At 39.8% G+C, this 20,634-nt stretch overlaps 1 protein-coding gene across 2 annotated transcripts in view; it reads right to left on the reverse strand.

Moving 5' to 3' along the window:
* The window catches only part of FIRRM (FIGNL1 interacting regulator of recombination and mitosis), a 38,309-nt gene that overhangs the window by 15,836 nt on the left and 1,839 nt on the right, over positions 1–20,634 (reverse strand). The window contains exons 2-15 of one of the 2 annotated variants that reach the window (XM_026682182.2): positions 19,983–20,022; positions 16,044–16,132; positions 14,534–14,638; positions 13,800–13,940; positions 12,802–12,964; positions 12,511–12,595; positions 8,513–8,651; positions 7,874–7,954; positions 6,537–6,601; positions 2,542–2,690; positions 1,827–1,956; positions 1,014–1,200; positions 332–414; positions 26–77 (exon numbers count right to left, since the gene is read on the reverse strand). In XM_026682182.2, coding sequence (XP_026537967.2) covers positions 26–77; positions 332–414; positions 1,014–1,200; positions 1,827–1,956; positions 2,542–2,690; positions 6,537–6,601; positions 7,874–7,954; positions 8,513–8,651; positions 12,511–12,595; positions 12,802–12,964; positions 13,800–13,940; positions 14,534–14,638; positions 16,044–16,132; positions 19,983–20,022 — 1,509 coding nt within the window. Of the gene's footprint in view, positions 1–25; positions 78–331; positions 415–1,013; positions 1,201–1,826; positions 1,957–2,541; positions 2,691–6,536; positions 6,602–7,873; positions 7,955–8,512; positions 8,652–12,510; positions 12,596–12,801; positions 12,965–13,799; positions 13,941–14,533; positions 14,642–16,043; positions 16,231–19,982; positions 20,023–20,634 lie in introns of those variants that run through there. The other variant, XM_026682181.2, reaches the window with a different exon arrangement.

Below are 20,634 nucleotides of genomic sequence, written 5' to 3' on the forward strand. Positions count from 1 at the left end.
TATAAGAAACCCAAATGCTGCTTACCACATGTGCTATTATAAAGGTATGGTGTGCACACAAGTCTTCTGTTCCATACCTAAAAGATGAGAAAGACAGTAAGATTAGTATATAAATCCATGACCAGCCAATCTCTATTACTTTGGAATGATCTTTCAATGGGAACATTTGAACTCAAATTGTCATTTAGTTTTAAGCAAGCACAATTTTATCCTGAATGGAAGAAAATAGATTAACCTTTTTGATTTTCAAATGTAAAGGATAAGCAGATAAGCAGCTCTTGTGTCACCCTTTGATGTAACCCCTCATCCTTCAGCACACCTTTGGTCTTACTGGGCAAGGAAGCACCAGACATCCATAGCTAGGAGAGCCATAATCATATTTGGACCTAATACAGTTTCCAGCAGCAAAGATTCCTAAACATTAAACAGATAACAAACAGACACAGATAAACCAAAAGTTGTTTTTTTAATTGTCATCCCATAGGCAGTAAAGAGAAAAGGTAGACTCCCAGTTGAATAGAACTATAGAAAAATACTTTAGGATTTGACTCACAGCTTTGAGCATATTTTGAAATTATACATAATTGTTGCATTAAGAAATCATGATTCTATTTGAGAGAAAGTGTGCACTTCTGACCATGTATATCATATTATCACCAACAAATAACACAAGGCTACAATATGAAATGTATAGCTTTAGACAATATGAAATGTATAGCTTTATAAATGTATAGCTTTCTGAGTAAGATGTTAGTAAGATGAATAATGAGTAATTTACCTGGATCAGAGGCAATGGGGAAATGGATGGAGGAAAGAGCAACTATGTACTGAAAAGCTGAAGCTAATAAGAGCTCAATTTTAATAATGATAATATGTGTGCATTTCTTTTATTTTTAAATCACAATTAATGTAACCCACATTAGTGAAGCATGATCTACCCAAATTGTCTACAATAAATGCCTGGTTTTAAAGTTCAAATGCTCTTCCAAGTTAAGAGTTGCAATATTCCTTACCAATAAATGGAAATGTGAAACTGAGAGGGATGTTATAAAGGTACACAAGTGGATGCAAACATAGTGGTAAAATGTGAGAGAGCCCTCAGCTTGTCCTGTCTCTGTTGCTCTTTTCAGGAAGACAGGAAGGGAGAGCTCACTGGGGCACTGCTGAAGACTGAGCAGTAAGGCTGCAAACAAGGGCAACCTGTGAGGAAACAGAACAGAAGAGTTCATACTCTACAAAGATCCTTGGTACTAGTCCTCACACATCACTAAAACAAATAGACTGAAGCGTAGTATTAATCACTAGATTTCTGAAAAATACAAACAAGGATGACACCAATTATATAAGTCAAATATAAGTTCATATGTCATCATTAGTATTGTAAACATATTAATTTAAAACTCAATGTTGAATTTCACTTGCTTCATTAAAACAGGCATGATATTCCCCTCTGAAAAAAAAATCGGGGCCGGCCAAAAGAGACTCCCCACCGCGCGCCAAGAAATCGCCCGCCCGCCCGCCCGCCACTCGCGCCGCCCGCCGCCGCTCGCGCCGTCCGCCGCTCGCACCGCCCGCCGCCGCACCGCCGCCGCTCGCACCGCCCGCCGCTCGCACCGCCCGGCGATTCCCAAAAAATCGAATTCCGATTTTAATCGGAAAAATATCATGTCTGTTAAAACCAAATACATTTTCTTCACTAAAACAATGTAACCTGTTTTCATAAAGCAAGTTCAGGATGTGTCAAAGTCTTGGCTTATCGGCAGAGAATAATCAGACTCAAATACACTCACACATGTCAAACACAGATTGATGACAGTAGAAAGCACCTGGGAATCTCTTCTGGGAGTTGACTTCCACTGTTCCACAGAGCCTGCACATCCTGGGGCTGGGATGGTAACAACGCCATTAAAGAAAGAAGAAGCTGACATTGTGGAAAATGCAGCTCAGGAGAGAGAGCTGAAATTTGGAAAACAGCAAATGCATTTCGGTTAAATAAATAACAAAATGCATACAGTAATTGTTATTGACTTCTCAAGTTTGACAAGCCTAACTAATCCACAAAAACAATCCTAGAAATACTTGATAGTTCATGGAACTGAATTTTGTAATGACAACCAAAACTATCTTACTAGGAAACCTATCTTTTTAAAATATTTGCTGTTGGTTTTCCAAAAGTTTAAATTGTATTTTTCTTTCTTTCTTTGGTAGTTAGTCTCAGTTCTAATTAGCAATTTGAAGAGTTAGAACCAATCATGATTACTCATGCTTGCGCTATGATATACCTAAAAAAGTAAAGAAAGCAGATGAAACTAACATATTTCTTGCTTTATTTCTGTCTGAAAAGCCCATTAGCTATACGAAAATAAAAGAGCTTGAATTAAGCAGGTTATGTCAATATTAGATTTAAAAGTGCATGCAATACTGTTGCAGTGAGTCTATATTTTACAAGAAATGAGTGAGGAAAAGAGCCTTTGAATATACAGTACTAGTTCTTTGTGAAAAGTTAATATACTGGAGCATATTCAGGACTTTTAAACTTACCTAAAGTTTTACTTAACACGACTTCTACGAAAGGCCTAAAGGCAAGTAAAGGGAGGAGGAGAGAATCCAGGGACATTAGGAATCCCTTGGCTATTTCATCCTGATGAGCCTCAGAAATTACCAAAGCATGAAGACTTGGTGGAAACTTACTGTTGAAAAAGAATGCAGAATGTCTCATTGCTGTATGCATTATGCAAGTCCCATTTCTTATACAGTACTTAACATGCCCTTAACTATTGAGGTATAATATTAAATATTAAAAATGAACTTTTAGGATTCAAAATAGTACAAAGCAGAGCGGTTTATAGATTTTCAAATACCTTATTCCCAACTGATTAGAAGTTCAATGGTTGCATTTAGCACATCATAAACTCCCCAGAACAATTTCTCTAATGCATCAAACACACCAAAATCAACAAGGAAGAAATTATGGTCTCCTTCAACGTCACCGCTCTCTTCATGTCGATTGCCATCAACCCGGCTAAACAAACCATACACCACTACTCACTAAACACCATAGTCACAAAGATGATGCCACTAAAGAACACTTCATGTCCACAGAAACCATCATGAAACTCCTGGATCTATGCTTCAACACATACTTCAAGTTCAATGGGAAAATCTATAATTAAATAGACGGTACCCTGATGGATCACTCATACCAGGCCTAATAGCAGAAACAATCATTTAATGACTCGAATCCATAGCTCTACCCACCATCCAACCAAAATACTGGACATTTTTGAGGTAATTCCCTGTTAGGAGAATGAGCGTATACAGGGAGACGTAGTGAGAGAAGTGTTTGAATAATACACACACAGCACACAGATACAATGTGCAGTAAATGTAGGTTTTTACTTCCAGAAACTTTTAAGCAAAGTTCAAACACAGTCCAAAGTCACTCACAGGTAAATCAGTCAGTTTTCAATCCAGGGATAATCCAATAACAAATTCCAGTATTAAAAACAGTTCAGTAACAGACTTACATCAAATCCAAGAAAATCAGGAAAAATTCAATTAGGAAAAATGGAGGAACGGCAAAACTCTCCAACAGAAGGAAACAGAGACTCACTCACTTCTGAGACTAAGACTAAGACAACCCAGGTTTCTGGCTCCATCTTATGGTCATTTGGGAAACCACACCCAATTACAGATTTAGTATTTTCTTAAAGATACAGTATTAAAATGTCTATCCTGGTTTATACATTTCCAACCCAAATAGCTGTTAGGTAGCTTACATTCCTAACAGACATGCTATGTTGATGACACCTCTGTCATCATCAGATGCTCCCAAATTGAAGAAACACACCACCTATTTAATAATATACTCCCTTGGCTCAAATTCACCCGTGAAAAGGAAACAGACAACAGACTCCCATTCCTCGATGATGACATAAGGAGACTAGACGACAGAGAACTAGAAACCCAGATCTAAGAGCAAACACATACACACAGACCAGATCCTTAGCTTTGCAAGCAACAATCTCACCGCACACCAAAGAAGCTGTTTCCAGACCCGGTTCATAAGGGCCAGGACACACTGCAGCACCATACTGCAAAAAGCAGAAGAGGAACAGCTGCTCGACGTCTTTCTCCCTAATGGCTATCCAAAAACTTCATATTCTGACACAGCACCCAATCCACAACACACCACACAGCCAACCACTATGCAAAAACTAACCCTACCATACACAAAAGGGGTGTCAGAAATGACAGCCAGACTTCTCCAACCCCTAGGAATAACAATAGCCCGCAAACCCAGCCAGACTCCACCAGGAATTATCCAGAAACAAAGACAAAATTCAAATGAAAGAAACAATGTAATCTACAAAGTCAACTGTAAACAATGCAACTGATCTGATTGTAATCTCTTATCACAAGTCCCATCACAAGACTCACTGATGATTCACAGCTGACCCATCACAAGATCCTCACTTGACACACCCATATCTAAAGCCCTTATAAACAGAATACTGACATCCCCTAAAGTCTGCTGAAGATGTTACTTATCCTGGTAGTGAAATGTTCAGAAACCAACAGCTTGGAGGAAGAATCTCATCCTAAACCCGAGCTAGATATTTGCCACCATTGCGAATATTGACTTCTGCTAATAGCAGAAGGGAATTCACTGTCTTGAACATTAGTACCAAAGGTCAAGCATCAAATTTTTAAAAAGTTGTATTCAAGTAATGCTGAATACAATCCATCAATCAGAATAGAGCTGGAAGGGGCCTTGGAGGTCTTCTAGTCTAACCCTCTGCTCAAGCAGAAGACCCTATACCATTTCAGAAACATGGCTTTCCAGTCTTTTCTTTAAAATATCCAGTGATGAAGCACCTACAACTTCTGAAGGCAAGCGGTTCCAGTGGTTAATTGTTCTTATTGTTAGGAAGTTTCTCCTTAATTCCAGGTTACTTCACTCCTTGATTAGTTTCCATCCATTGTTTCTTGTCCTGCCCTCTGGTCCTTTGGAGAATAATTTGACCCCCTTTTCTTTGTGACATACCCCTATCATATCACCCCTAGTATTTCTCTTTTCCAGACTAGACATACCCAGTTCCTGTAACCGTTCTTCATATGTTTTAATCTCCAGGCCTCTAGTTGCTCTTCTGGATTTTTTTCCAAGTCTCAACATCTTTTTTATAATATGGTGACCAAAACTGGATATAGTATTCCAGGTGTGGTCTTACTAAGGATTAATTTTGGTTGCACGTTGGGATTTCCTCTTATAAGCTTTCATTTAAATACAGATACATCATGACTTGCTATGGGGTAAAATCCAATCAGAATATTTGCCTTCAGAGGGCAATAAATAGATCCTAAATTTTGGCTAAGCAAGAACTGGTGGTAGACAAAAATATGATTAAAAAGCATTTGTTTATGTGAAATAGTAATATGCAGGACATTATTATACACTACATAAATATTGGGTGGATGGACGGCATAATAAATAAATAAATAAATAAATAAATAAATAAATAAATAAATAAATAAATAAATATTTGTGCTACTCTATCTTCAGTCTACTTTAATTTCTGTTCCAGTTCTGAATAATACAAAATTTTGGCCCTTTCCAACCCATGATAGCTAACATTCTCTCTTCTAATAACAAATGTGTTTGCTGTTATGTTTTTCAACTATTTACAAAGTCTGCATTAGTATTACTATTAATCTTCTCATCACTCCTTATCGCCCATCCCCTCCCACCTGTGACTGTATGACTGTAACTTTGTCGCTTGTATCCTTACGATTTATATTGACTGTTTCCTAGTATGATTTGATTGCTGATCGTATCCTATGTATTGCATCCTTATAAGTGTTATACCTGATGATTCTTGACTCTTGACAAATGTATCTTTTCTTTTATGTATACTGAAAGCATTTGCACCAAGACAAATTCCTTGTGTGTCCAATCGCACCTGGCCAATTAAGAATTCAATTCAATTTAATTCTACTCTATCCTTTTCTACTTGTTATCTAATAGGATAAAATGCTTCCCAAACACTCCAAATTCAAAGTTTTTTTTTCCTGGTTGTTAATACCCCCATTCATTTAACAATTAAAATCTGAGGAACAGCAAAGAAGTAGTGGAATGTTTTTTGTTTGGAGTTGATGTTGTTGCTATCTGAACTAGAGATCCCTTGAAACAGTATCTTGCTTACAGGAAAATAATTTAATATTTTTATGTTCCACACTGGCTATGATGGCTAGTTACATGTAAGGTGTATGATTTAGGAAGGCAAGAAATTATCTTTTGTTTATTATAATCAATTATATAGCAACACCATCACAGACTCATTAAGCACACTCCGCACTGGGCTTTAGTTTATGGGCCCCATTTCTTGAATGCCAAAAATTTCAGCTTTGTAATTACAAATTTGAAAACCATACCTGGAAAATGGCTTTCAAATTAGTTCCAAATTCAAGTTCAGAAAACATGGATAGAGGAGCATTCTACAGTAAAATCAAATAGTTATTAGCTATGTTTCATTTACCTGTATATTTGAAGATATGTCTGGTGAAGCTGAAAGCAAGAATCTACTAGGAATGAAGTGAACTCCTGTAAAGTAACAAGTGTTAAACAGTGTTAAATATAAATGCCAAAAACTAAAAAACCAATCAGAGGGGATGCTGAGCAACAGGAAACTGGAATCAGAGGCCATGAGTCCGGATAGGGTTGTGCTCTCTCTAGAATCTATGGACTAGAAATGCTCTTTAAACCTTAGCTGTGCTGGCACCTGTGATGAGAAACCTATTTGTGCAATTATAACTAGTATGTTACTTCAAATTTAGCAAATTTTATAGACAACCCAATCACACTCCATCTCAACTGTTGCAATGTATGCTACCAAGAGCCAGCCTGGAAAAGTACTGCAAAGTTCAGCTGGCTCAGAACATGGTACAGCTAGATATAAACTAGCACAAGATAGAAAAGTCAAAGGGGCCTATATTGAAATATCTGCCCAGGTGATTCATTGCTTTCCAAGTATGGTTTAGAATATTAGTGTTAACTTTTAAAAACCCAACTGGATACTGAACTATCCATTCTTTCTCTCAGAGTCCTTTTCTCTGGGGCAGAGGACAGGGCCTTGCTCCTGGCATCGCTCCTAGGTTATGGGCTACATTACCACAGAAGTTATTTTGCCCTCCCATTCTCTTTTGCCAGGGCTTTATTTAATTAACTGATGGATTAATAAGAATTTTTATTTTTTGTACTTTTAATTTAATGTTCTACTTTTAATTTTAATAATTAGTTGCTTTAGTAGCAGAAGACAGGATATGTCACATGAATAATTATAAAAATACATTTATTTAAAACTATGAACTTTAAATTTTGTTATCCTGCACAATCTTGAGGGTTACACACAGTTCGGGCAAGGCAACGAAGAGACTCACACATTAAAGATTCAGAAATCGAATGAAGTTTTCTCTTCTGTAATTGAGCAGCCTGTTGGTGCATCACTGTCATTGTAGTTTGACATCTCTAATAAATGACAGAATTGCATTCACTGTTGGGGCCAAATTATATGCAAGATCTCCTGGAAGCATTTTAAAGTTTAGAAAAGGGGTTAATAATACACTTGCCACTTTAATTTAATGTTATTTAATTTGTAATATAGTTTAGAATATTTCCATCAAGAAGTATTTTTGTTGATTTAGAAGCACTACACAGAATACTACCATTAGTATCCAAATGGAAGATTGAGAGAAAAAGAATAGAACAAAGTTTAGACATGTTCATTTGTAGCTTTGGATAAAAAGTGCATGGCACCACCATTAGTAAGAATGCTAAATTAATATTAATAAAATTGAAGCCAATTACAACTCTTACCTTGATGTAGTGCATTAGAGAATTGGCAAAGAATCTACACAGTTTTATCGTTCTCTGGAATATCTTGTAATCAATAATCTCCTATTCAAAAAAACAAAAATAGAATATCTGAAATGTACAGCACTAACAACGTCCTAGAAAAATTATCTAAATTCAGGTTATCTCATTCCCATTCCCCTGGACAAGTCAATTCAGGATAGAAACTGCAGCAACATAGGTCTTCTAATCGCTCATGTGCATGTGATAATTTAACATGATCAGAAGAAGTGAGGGAAACACTTAATTATATTATAAAAATTGTGGTACAGCTTCTAATGTGCCACTTTTAGTTATGTAAATTTAATAATCTGATACAAGTGCTTAAGAATTTTGAAAACAGGCTTATTTTTAACAACATCTTAGCTTCCATTCTATGTCAGGCATTTTATGGCTAGTCTGAAAAAAATTATAATTTGTATGCCAGGATATAGCATGCTTGATTTAAGAAAACCACATCATTTTTTCTATGAAGTCTCTGCTACACCACTGTTTTAAAGCACCAAATTAAGGCTCTGAGCCACACTAGTTAGGACTTGATACTTTTCCTCCCAAGATATCTGGGAGCATCAGTTTAAGGAAGTTGTGTTATAATCTATTCACCTGCGTTCCAGAGAGTTTCATGTGTTCAGCCAGCTGCAAGCAAGATTGGAAAGAAAACAAGATGTCCTCACAAAGTCCACTAAAGATATCTGAATGTTTCAAACTGTCCTTTATTAAGGATTTGTGCTTGAGGATCTGCCTGGCAAAGACAAATATTCATCAGTTCTTAAATGATCATCTGATTTGGCATCATTCTTTCTAACAATGAACAAGTGTGGGTATGGCAACTAGTATCTATGGGGAAGATCAGCATCTGTCACTATTGATGCAGACAACATAAGAGGAGTTGAAAAAAGATCTTAGATTTCTTTTTTCTTCTTCCTGTACTTCTGGCTTACATTTGTGACAAAATGACCCAGCTTCACAGATTCATGTTGAGTGATCTACCAGATGTTGAAGCAACAATGGTCCTGAGTAGATGAATACAAGTAGCATCTGGTAAACACTGATCAAACTGTGGCATCCAGAAATGGGACTCACATTCTACAAATTGGGAGGGCTTATATAGATGTGATTAGATAGATGTGATTTCCACCCAAAGTTCATTGTAGCTGCTCTCAGATATGTCTGACGTCATGGAGTTACAACCTGCTTGGGGCAAGCTTGACAAAATGGACATACTACGTAGTGTTCTTTTGGGATCATAAGTCCAAACCAATGCTGACTAAAGTCAAGAACTTTTGGTATAGTTTTGATGTTTTCAAAAAGCATCCCTATGGGCTCTGAAGATTAATCAAACAAGAAAATCAGATATTCAGAGAATGCTGAATAATTACCCTAAAAGAACAAGCCATGATCTTACCAGCAGTCAGAAGTGGATGATGTGTCTGTACATATTTACTACAAAATGGGCACTGCTCCTGCCCAAATATGGTGTCGGGTCCTCTGCTCAAACAAAGGGTTGGACTAGAAAGGGTTGGACTAATACCCAAGAAGATAGGCTCAAGATCCAGATAGATCTTGACAGACTAGAACACTGGGCCATATCTAATAAAATGAAATTCAGTATAGGGAAAAGTAAAGTCCTACACTTAGGCCAGAAAAAACAAAAGTACACATATAGACTGGGTGAAACCAGGCTCAATAGTAGTAACTGTGAGAGAGATCTTGGAGTCTTAGTGGACAACCAGCTAAATATGAGCCAGCAGTGTTCAGCCGCCGCCAAAAAAGCTAATGCAATCCTAAATTGCATTAATAGAGGGATACAATCAAGATCAAGTGAGGTACTAATAGCACTCTATAAGGCCTAACTAAGATCATACCTAGAGTACAGCATCCACTTTTGGTCACCACACTATAAAAGAGATGTTGAGGCTCTAGAAAAAGTACAGAGAAGAGCAACCAGGATGATTAGGGGGCTGGAGACTAAAGTATATGAAGAACGGTTACAGGAACTGGATATGGCTAGTCTAGTGAAGAGAAGGAATAGGGGAGACATGATAGCAGTCTTCCAATATTTGAGGGGCTGCCACAGGGAGGAAGGGGTCAAGCTACCGTGTTTCTCCAACAATACGGCCTCCACCAATAGGAAGCCCCACCATGTTTTATTGGCATAAAATCAAATTAAGCCCCTCCCCCAAATTAAGGCCCATATTAAACATGCAAAATGGGGGGAATGGCGGGGGGGCTTGCCGTTAGGAAGTACTTTTGTTGCATGCCCGGATATGGTGCTGCCTGCGTTGGTGGGGCACTTCATGCCGGGAGACATTCGCCACCGTTGCTTTCCCTTCTCCCTTGCTGCCGCGGCATTAGAGCAATGCCGTGGCATTTGGCGCAGCCACATGCGGCCAGCCAGGACTCCTCCCTGCAACCGGGCCCTGAGGAGACACTTGGCTGCAGGCGCTCCTGTCACTGTCTTCCCTTCACCTTGAAGGCAAAGCCAATTCTTTTAAAAATGATGCCCTACTACTGGTCGACAAAGACTCCCCTGCCCGAGAGGGCAGCCCAGCCACGTGGGGAGGCGAATCTCCGGCGCCGCAGCGCAGGATCGGCCCACCTCAGGAGCGCCCAGATGGCATCCCTGCTTGGTGCCGGGCAGAGAGCGAGAGCTCCGCCTGGGGCGCCCAGCGCAGCTGACAGGCAGGCCCTCCTTCCCGGCAGCAGAGCTCTCACCAAGGCAGCGGCGCCTCGCCCGCAGCTCACTTTCCTGGCTCTGCCCAGCCCGCACGGCTCTGGTGCGGCCCTCGCGGATGAGCAGAGGGCCCGGCGGGGCGCTCGCTGCCTTGGTGAGAGCTCTGCCGCCGGGAAGGAGGGCCCTCCTGTCAGCTGTGCTGGGCGCCCCAGGCGGAGCGCGAAGAGCTCGCCTGGGGCGCCCAGCGCAGCTGACAGGCGGGCCCTCCTTCCCGGCAGCAGAGCTCTCACCAAGGCAGCAAGCGCCTCACTCAGCTCGCTTTCCCGGCTCTGCCCAGCCCACACGGCTCCGGCGCGGCCCTGGTGGGATGAGCGGAGGGCCCGGCGGGAGGCGCTCACTGCCTTGGTGAGAGCTCTGCCGCTGGGAAGGAAGGCCCATCTGTCAGCTGCTCTGGGCGCCCCAAGCTTGAGCTCTTCGCGCTCTGCCCGGCGCCAGGCAGGATTGCGCTGGGCGCTTCTCCGAGGTGGGCCAATCCTGCGCTGCCCGGACTTGCCTCCCACGTGGGTGCCCTCGGGCAGAGGCTGTTGTAGTAGGTGTCGTTTTAAAAAATTTGCTTTACCTTCGAGGCACGGCGACAGGAGCGCCTGAGCAAGTGTCTCCTCAGGGCTCGTAGGAGGAGCCCTGACTGGCCACACGTGGCTGCGCCAAATGCGTGGCAGCAAGGAGAGAAAGCACGTGCGAACTCCGAACATCAAGCTGTGCGCCGCCCACCCGAGGATGCAGGGAATTAGTCACCCGAAAGATGGCCTAGCTGTTTTTTGGTAAAAAAATAAGGCCCGGCCTTATTTTGTGAGAAACACGTATTTTCTAAAGCGCCTGTAGGCCAGAATAATGGATGGAAACTGAACAAGGAGAGATTTAACCTGGAAATAAGGAGAAACTTTCTGACAGTGAGAACAATCAACCAATGGAACAGCTTAGCCCTCGGAAGTTGTGGGAGCACCATCACTTGAGACTTTCAAGAAGAGATTGGACTGCCATTTGTCAGAAATGGTGTAGGGTCTCCCGCTTGGGCGGGGTTTGGACTAGATGACCTACAAAGTCCCTTCCAACTCTGATTATCTGTATATCTGCATAGAAAGTTTTCTTGCAACTGTATTATTCTATATTCTATATCAGGGGTGTCAAACACAAGGCCTATGGGCAAGATTCAGCCTGCGATGTGGTCGGATCTGGCCTGCAGGGCTGTCCTGGAAAATGTAAGGGGCCAGCCCGTGTGGCTTTGTCCTGGCCCACCCAATGGCCCGGTCTATCCAATGGGAAGAAGAAACATGCCAGCAGTTTGAGGAGTGGTGGAAAGCTGGCCACGCCCAGTTAGCCACGCCCAGTGAGTGGTGTCAAGCTGACCACACCCACCCAGTTGGTCACATCCACCTAAACACCCCCTATGAAGGTCAACCACAGCCCTGATGCGGCACTCAATGAAACTGAGTTTGATACCTCTGTTCTATATCAATCATAAGAACACTGAAGAACCTTATATTTAGTCAGCAGGTCCTGGAAGTCAAATTTAGATTGCTAACTATGGAAGAGATTTAGAACAAACAAAAGAATGTATCTGTGGAATTAATTACCACAGGATGTGGAAGTACCCACGAACTTAGATGGTTTTAAAGGGTATTAGATAAATTCATGGAGGTCTATCAAAGTCTTGAAGACGTAGTAGCTCTTCTGCTTGGGAAAATCAAGGTTCTGTACACCAGTTGCAGTAAAACAATGAAGACAGAAGATAGGTCTGCATCTTTTGCTATACTCCCAATGTTCCTGCGGTGCTACTGCAAGATACAGAATGTAGGATGGAAACCCTATCCAAACCCCTTCCAAATTTTCGATTGTATAATTAAGAAAAGTGATAGCTTAAAATTACCTGATTATAAACTTCCATGTGTTTGCATGCAGTGCATGATCTATGCTGGAAATAGCAGAACAGATCTCCAGCATAGTGTGAATCACTGTAGAGGAAATAAATATAAAAAATTAATGCAAGAAAAAAACCAGTATTGAATACAATAGATGGCTATGTAGAATATATAGTCAATGAAGACTTTCTATTACTTTCATGAAATTACATTTCTTTAACAATGTTCATCAAAGAGACGTACATTTGGACATTTAGTGCCATGTATCAATAAAGTGAGATCTGTTTAAAAATACACACCTGATGCCATAATTCTTATGCTGTCTTCAGTAGCACAGGAATTTATAGACAAAATATCCAGCAGCAGCATAAGCTGTTTTTGTAAACTATAGGTCCCCTTAAACAAAGACTGTAGTAAATCAGAAACCATGTGGAGACACTCTGCATATAAAGATTCACTGCTCTGTAGCAAAACAGAAATTCAAAGATAAAATTATTAGATTATTAGATTAGCAGTTGAGATGATCCAAGAACTTGGAAGCATTTATTCAATAATTAATAATCCAGATAATTTTATCCTTCATATTATCTGTAGCTGTTAAACATGAGTGTTTGGAAGAATTTTTTAAGAAGATATCAATGTGCACAATATTGAATTAAATTACACACCAAATTTCTCAATGCTGTACTGATTTCAAGCACACAAGCACATATTGGGGGATTATATGTTATTTTATAGTAAAATGAAATACTTCCTTAGCAATATAAAAACACTTTGAATTGATACATTTAAGATTAGAATACTTTCAGCAAGGTCAGAAAAACTTTCTTTGAATTAAAAATGGTTTACATTAAATTTAAAATGGTTTGCACCTTCTGACAGATACAAAACTGGTGAAGCAAATTAACACTAAAGTAATCTTTAATTTTTAAGAACTGAGGTTACAAAGTTAATGGGAACAGATTATATGAAAGAATCATTTTTATTATTGTAATCATACATGGTTAAAAAAAATAATCCCATCTAAAGCACAAAGTGAAAACTAAAGATATATGCTAAAATTGGTTTTGAAAGGTAGTAATTGAATTTTTAAAATAATTGATTTCAGTTGTGCTTTGATGCATGCTTTTGCTTCTGTTGACAAAAGTGAAATTAAGATTACTGCAGATTAGTATCTTCATTCTTGTCATTACATTTTAAGTGTAATTTATCATGAAACTTCAATGAAATATAAATTAAGGTATAATACAAGAACATTAGTGTATAGAGCTCATTTTCAAAACATAGCCTCACTAACCTTGCAGTGTAGAAATGTATTCTTGATTACATGAAGAACAGAAGAGGGAAGGCTATAGACATGTTCCAAGGGTACCATCTCCTGTCTACTACAAATGTGTTGCACACAATCTGTTAATACTTCTAACATATGTATCAGGGCCTGTTAAGAAAAAAATATTATTAATAAAATAATAAATGTTGAAAAGAAAACTGCAGCAGAAATCTGATGTCTTAAAAATTATTTTTTTACTGTTAAATTTTGACTTCAAAGAAGAGAAAAAAAAACTAAATACTTTGGGCATCAATGTTTTAATGCTTTAAAATATATATCTTTGCATTTAGCCATTCTACAAAGATCATCTAGCATATGCCATATACTAAACAAAGATCAAATTAGTTGTTTGTTTCTTTGAAAATAGAACGCTTAACCTTGAGAATACATATGAAAAAATAATTTTTATTAGCTCGGTGGTGGGTTCAATCTGCATTAATAAGTCTGTCTTAACAATTTAGCTGCATTGGGCAGAAAAACATTCATCTGAAAAATCCAGCAACCCAGAAAAAAAGTAGCAGTTGCAATTAATTTTCTTTTTCTGAAATCACAGCCACACATACATTATATGCAACAGGACAAAAACAGCAACTGCTCACACATTTTCAATGGATTTACTTTTTGTAGTTGGTATAAATTAGCCCCCAAATCTTAGAATAATAGAAAAACAAGATACGGACAATTCTTCGAGCTAGATTTACCTGAAGATGGTTTCTCAATGTCATGTTTAACTGTACATTCTTGTTTGTTAATCTTGTGGCTTCAGCGGATATTTCATATAATAAAAGGTCAAACAATTCTATGGTCTGCTTGAACAAAAACAATCACAATTGAAACAATATTAACTGAAAGCAATAAATTAGATGCAAACAAAACACTGTGATTTGTTATAAAATGGAATGACATTTACTACCCTTGATAGCATTTAATAAATACAAGAGAAATTCAAGGTCTGCAATGGTTATCAGCCAGGACACTCACAAAAAAATCCACCCTCCTTCATATTAGCAGGCACTGAATTAAGATATCCTAGAAAGAAATGAAGCATGAACATCAGGGGACAAGAGTCTTATCCTTTTTCTTGCAGTGCAATAGTACAGCACTAGAATAGAAGCTCCAAATTTCACACCCAACTGGGCAGAGAATGAGGCCATAGGGGGAACAGCTGGCAAAAACAAAACTAAACTCCAGCTGCATTTGAATCATTGTAGCCTGTTTAGATTCCAGTCAATTCTTAGCTTAAGTACATTTGGTTGATCCTCAATAACTTTTGATATTGTGCTTAGTTATATAGATATTTACATAGTCTTCCTTCCTAAAGAAGCATACACGATCCATCTGTGACCATAATGGAGCCTGCCCATTTCTGCCACAAGTCGTGACAACCTCGCTTAACAGCCCTCGCTTCTTGCTGTCTCTGATGCTGAAGTTAAATGAACACATGGGGTCTTTAAATGAGCATGGGCACCTCATGAGTGGAGACGGCCCTGGGAGGCCCAGACCCAGCTGAGTCCATAAAGGAAGACAAGCAACAATAAGTTTACAAAGCCAAAAACAGCCCAGTAGGGGGAGGAAACCAACTAGGTTAGTGCCTAGCATTGCATCCCAATGCCCGAGAGGCTTCTAAACAACCCTCCATGCTTAGGCAATGAAGCCGCACTAGTGGGCTAGGCGCCTCTGCCTTGACTTGCTGGCCAAAGGGAGACTGCAAACCTTTCCTGGCTCTTGCTAGGTTTTGAAGAAACCAGCCACTTGCCTATATAGGCAAGAGCTCCTCAGAAGTTTTCCCTTGCTTAATCCACTCCCGACCTGTACTGACCAGAAGCCCAGATTTCTTCAATAAAGAAAACAGAAAAAAAGTAGGGAGGACAAACTCACTGATCTAAATGAAAGATTGTAAGTGGAGGACTATCAGCATAGCCAGGAGTTATTAGAGCCAGTTTGTAGTAACTAATGCACCAGGCTAGAAACAAGGAAACTGTGAATTCTAATCCTGCCTTAAGCCCAAAGCTAGATGGGTGACTTTGAGCTATCATTTTCTCTCAGCCCTACGAAGGAGGCAATGGCAAACCACTTCTGAAAAATCTTGCCAAGAAAACTTCAGTAACTTATCCAGGAAAGCAAGATGGAATGAAAGGCGTGTGAGTATGCACACATACACATAATAGTTACTAATTCACACTTTTCAGCTCATAATATACAATATCATACCTTTGGGAATATTTTTGAGAAAAAACCTTTCTCCAATTCTGAAAGTTTTATGTGAGGTAGAAATCTCTGTGTCAGAATCCTTAAGATATCTGTAAATAAATAAATGTAATAAATCATAAATCCAAGGCTTATATCCCAGTGAACAGTCTCAATGTGACATTTTACAGCTTTTAACCACAAATATGGAAATACTAAACAGATTTTAACTAATATTATTACTAATATTTCCAGTTTAATTTTGCGTTTAATTGGATGGCATGACAGGCTGGAAGAGAGAATAACCTACTTATTTCCTATTAAATCAGTATCATTATTTACTATAAATATTGTAAAAATCACTGCATTTTAGGACAGATCTGCTTTATTGTTGCTATCGTTTAAATGTTTTGTTAATCGCTAGTGATACTTTCTTTTTTCTGTTGCATTCTTTTCATTTTTAAGCACTTTTTATGTATAGTTTTGTATATATTTAATTATAAATGTTTCTGTTTGGTCTTTTTTTCCAACGTGTTTTTTTAAAGGAGTATGTTTCATACTTGGGGCAAAAATTTACTATTGCCTGTATACACCTCTGTTACACAGTAATGTATTTTCCTCCCCTTTTTTCTCAGGGCAGTCCTTCCCCTACTTACACTGACCCAGAATGTGCTCAAAAGTCTTTTGTATTTCAGAGCAGAGTTTGTATGAATGTTGCAAGAAAGACTCCCTTCTTGGTCCAAATGATAGAAACTGTAGTTGTGATTCCATAGATTACCCCCATAAGAAAAATGAACAGGCTCAGCATGAATAACATGAATAGCATGGTATAGGCGTAGAAACTCCTCCATTTGAAAATTCAACTCTGAGAAAAATTTTGTGAAGTTTATTGCTGCCTAAGGTAAGTTTCCAGAAAAAGAAAATAATGTATAGGCGAGGGAGCCAAAATAATGAGAGTGATAAAATAATGAGAATGATAAAAGACTGCAATTCTTAGCATTCTGATCTTGCAAAAAAGTAACATCTTTTCAGAAACCAGAAATACTGCAGTATGGAGCTGTAATTGTATAAGAAATAAGTACCGGTAATATTCTTCATGTATTAAGCAGCATTCTAACCATAACCATTTTATGATGCTTAGAATTTGAAGTTATATTTAGAATTTGTCCTGTCCCCATACGGTAAATATAACTAATGTACTGCCAGAGAATACTTTTCTGAGGGGTCCTTGGTCTCTCTGAACTTGTTTTCCTGCAGACGCTGCATTACTCAAACAAGGCATGACTAGTACTGATGTTATCTACTTTGGCTAATGAAATATATGCAAAAAAACAATCAAGCTCGGAGAACATCAAGGACCGCACATTTCAACCCTGAGCTACCGTATTTGCCGGCGTATAAGACGACTGGGCGTATAAGACGACCCCCCAACATTTCCACTCAAAATATAGAGTTTGTTATATACTGCCGTATAAGACTACCCCTCTTCCACACACCTTCCACTTTTGCACTTTTTTTTTTTTTTTGACGCACTTTTCTGCTTTGGACAATTTTGAAATGAGCTAATCCAATTTTGAACCAAGAATATGCAAATAGCTATGGAGTTTAGAAATGAGTTTTAAAAATATTTTTCATTGCTTACCATTAAGCGTAAAATATGTTGTAAATAAAATGAGAACACAGGAAACGTTCTCTTCTCAATACAGCTGATCTCTCTCTCTCTCTCTCTCTCTCTCACACACACACACACACACCAAAAACCCGGACACTGAAAAGGCTGCCAAGGAACAGTATATTCAATGCCTTCTCTTTAATCAAGAAACAAGGAATTCCTTAGAATCTTTTTTTTTCCCCAAGTGGCCCTCTTTAAAAAAAAATATGGAGGTAACACTTTCATTCAAAAAGTCTTCCAGTATCTGGAGTCGCTCAGACATATTGAAGTGAGGCAGGAGAGTAAGTGAAATTTGAAATGATCCAGCTACCGTTTTCTTCCCCTCCCGCCCGAAGGCCATTATCTCCACGTCAAAGCGAACGAGGGGAGGCAAAGAAGCCAAACACGCTAAAAAGGATCTCTTTATTTTCCTACACAAGGTCACACCTACTTTTCCGCATTCAAAGGACAACCTCTCCTCACCACCACCACACACACACACACACACCACAATACCCGCAAACAATGTTCTGGGCATTAATCACCATTGCTACATTAACCTGGTAAATTTATACCCTGCCTCCCCAGTGTTGCTTTGACGGCAGGATTTCACACAGCGGGCGCGCTCGCTCTCTTCTCCGCTCTCCCACCGTTCGCACATGTTGGAAGCACCGTAAAACCTGATAACCCACCCGGGGCTCCCCATCCTTAACCTATAGCCGCCCGCATGCAAAACCTGCGTGCAAAAAGAAAAAAAGAAAAAGAAAAGTACGCCGCACGTGAGGATCTTGAATCCTCTCCTCCCACACCGCTAAGGAAGGAAGAGGGGAAAGGTTGCGCAGCGCGTGGCGAGTGACACCCGCCACACACACACACACACACACACACACACCGCTCCCCCCAGCCTCCCTCCCGGCTGCAACTCAAGCTCGAAGTGGGAGTCGGAGTCCTCCCGGCGTATAAGACGACCCCCCCACTTGGAGGCATGTTTTTCAGGGCAAAAAAGTCGTCTTATACGCCGGCAAATACGGTACAAATATTCTCCTTTATTGAATACTTTGCTGCCTTCATTTTGAATTCCCATATAGCATGTTTACTGAAAAATCTTGCATTTTTTCTGAATCATTTAACTATGAAGATCTAACAAGCTAGGATTAATACAGTTTCTTTGGTATCATTGACTGAAGGAAGCAAAAGATGGTTGACAGGATAATTTGGCTTGGTTGGTGGCTCTAAAGCACTCATATTTAGATGTTCATTTGAGAAATTCTGAATTTCTATAAGCAGGGTGATTCCAGAAAAGATCTTGCTGACATAAATGTAACAACATCCACAGAACAGCTGGCAGGTGAGATATACCGTATTTCCCGGCGTATAAGACGACTTTTTTGCCCTGAAAAAGATGCCTCCAATTGGGGGTCGTCTTATATGCCGGGTCGCCTTATACGCCGCAAATAGTAATTGGGAAGCACTGCGGCTGCCCGCGGCTGAGGCACTTTTGCGCATCGTGGAAACGAATCCCGTGAAGCCGAAAGAGCAGCCAGCCTTCTCCAGCTCCCAAGGAAACGAGGCTCGCACCGCCCGAGCTCCGCTGAGGTATCCGGCTGGGGCTGTCAGGAGTTGTTACCGCTGGCGCGCTCCACGGCTCCAGTCCCGTGTTGCCTCGGGAAGGGAAAGGCAAAACCAGGAGCCGCTGCTGCCATTGCAAAGCGCCGCCGGCTCTTCCTTTTGCCTTTCCTTCCCGAGGCAACGCGGACTGGAGCCGCGCGGAGCCGCGCTAGCGGTAACAACTCCTGACAGCCCCAGCCGGATACTTCAGCGGAGCCCGGGCGGTGCGAGCCTCGCTTTCCTTGGGAGCTGGGAGAAGGCTGGCTGCTCCTTTCAGCTTCACGGGATTCGCTTTCCACGGTAGACAAAAGTGCCTCAAAAAAAAAAAGTGCAAAAGTGGAAGGCGTGCGGAAGAGGGGCGAGTATATAACAAACTATATTTTGAGTGGAAATGTTGGGGGGTCGTCTTATACGCCAGGTCGTCTTATACGCCGGCATATACGGTACCTCCTAGGACATACGAAAGAAAAGCACCAGCTTTGGTCTGCTTGCCTTGCCCAGACTTTGTGTCATCCATAGCTTGGAACCACCCAAATGTTATGATGAATTGTGGCTGACCTGAGACAATTTTGCAGAACCTCCAGTCCACAATGATTTGATCTGGGTTCAAAATAAATCTGTTTCGTGCATATTCATAGAATTTAATAATTACAAACAATAAAGGAATTAAGCATACTTTAAAAGTCTATACAGAAACTACTTACATATATGCTGAATCCCACTGTCAGTTGCCTGATATAAAGAGTACAAATATTAAGAAAAATAGCATATTCATATCTTAAAATAAAGTTGAGCTTTATCAACATCTGAGCACGCTAATTTAATTCACAATATATACTAATGGTTCTGCTTTCAACTAAACAACAGTAGTTTAAGCTACACTGGCTACACCAATTGAGATTACTACTTCCAAATAAAAATGTCTGTGGCTTGCAGAGCATAGGATGTATCTCAACCCAAAGAACTGAAACTCCAGGATCCTCTGGGCCTCAAGAGGAATCAGTTTTGATTTAAAATCAGACAGAATTTGTCATTGCAACCAACTGAAAAATAAAACTATATATTTGCTGGTAGTTTAAACAGTGGTAAAAGTATTTGGTTCCTCCAAATCTCATGTGTCAAACTTGCTGTGTCATATTGATGTCACGGGATATATTGTGACGTTTTTTTACCTTTGCAGAGCTGGGGTGGGGGTGGCTTGCATGTGATGCATCAAGCCCACAGGCCACCATCAATGTTTTTCTAATTACCCTAGCATATTTGCATTTTGGCTGTTCATCTTAAAATAATGTATAGGATTTCTTTTTGATTTTCAATTGTTTGTTTTGACTTGTTTTATTTCCCTTTTTAATTTAG

Source organism: Notechis scutatus, chromosome 3, assembly GCF_049901735.1.
Source record: "Notechis scutatus isolate UNSWTSFEM ecotype Mainland chromosome 3, rNotScu1.2, whole genome shotgun sequence".
NCBI lineage: Eukaryota > Metazoa > Chordata > Lepidosauria > Squamata > Elapidae > Notechis > Notechis scutatus.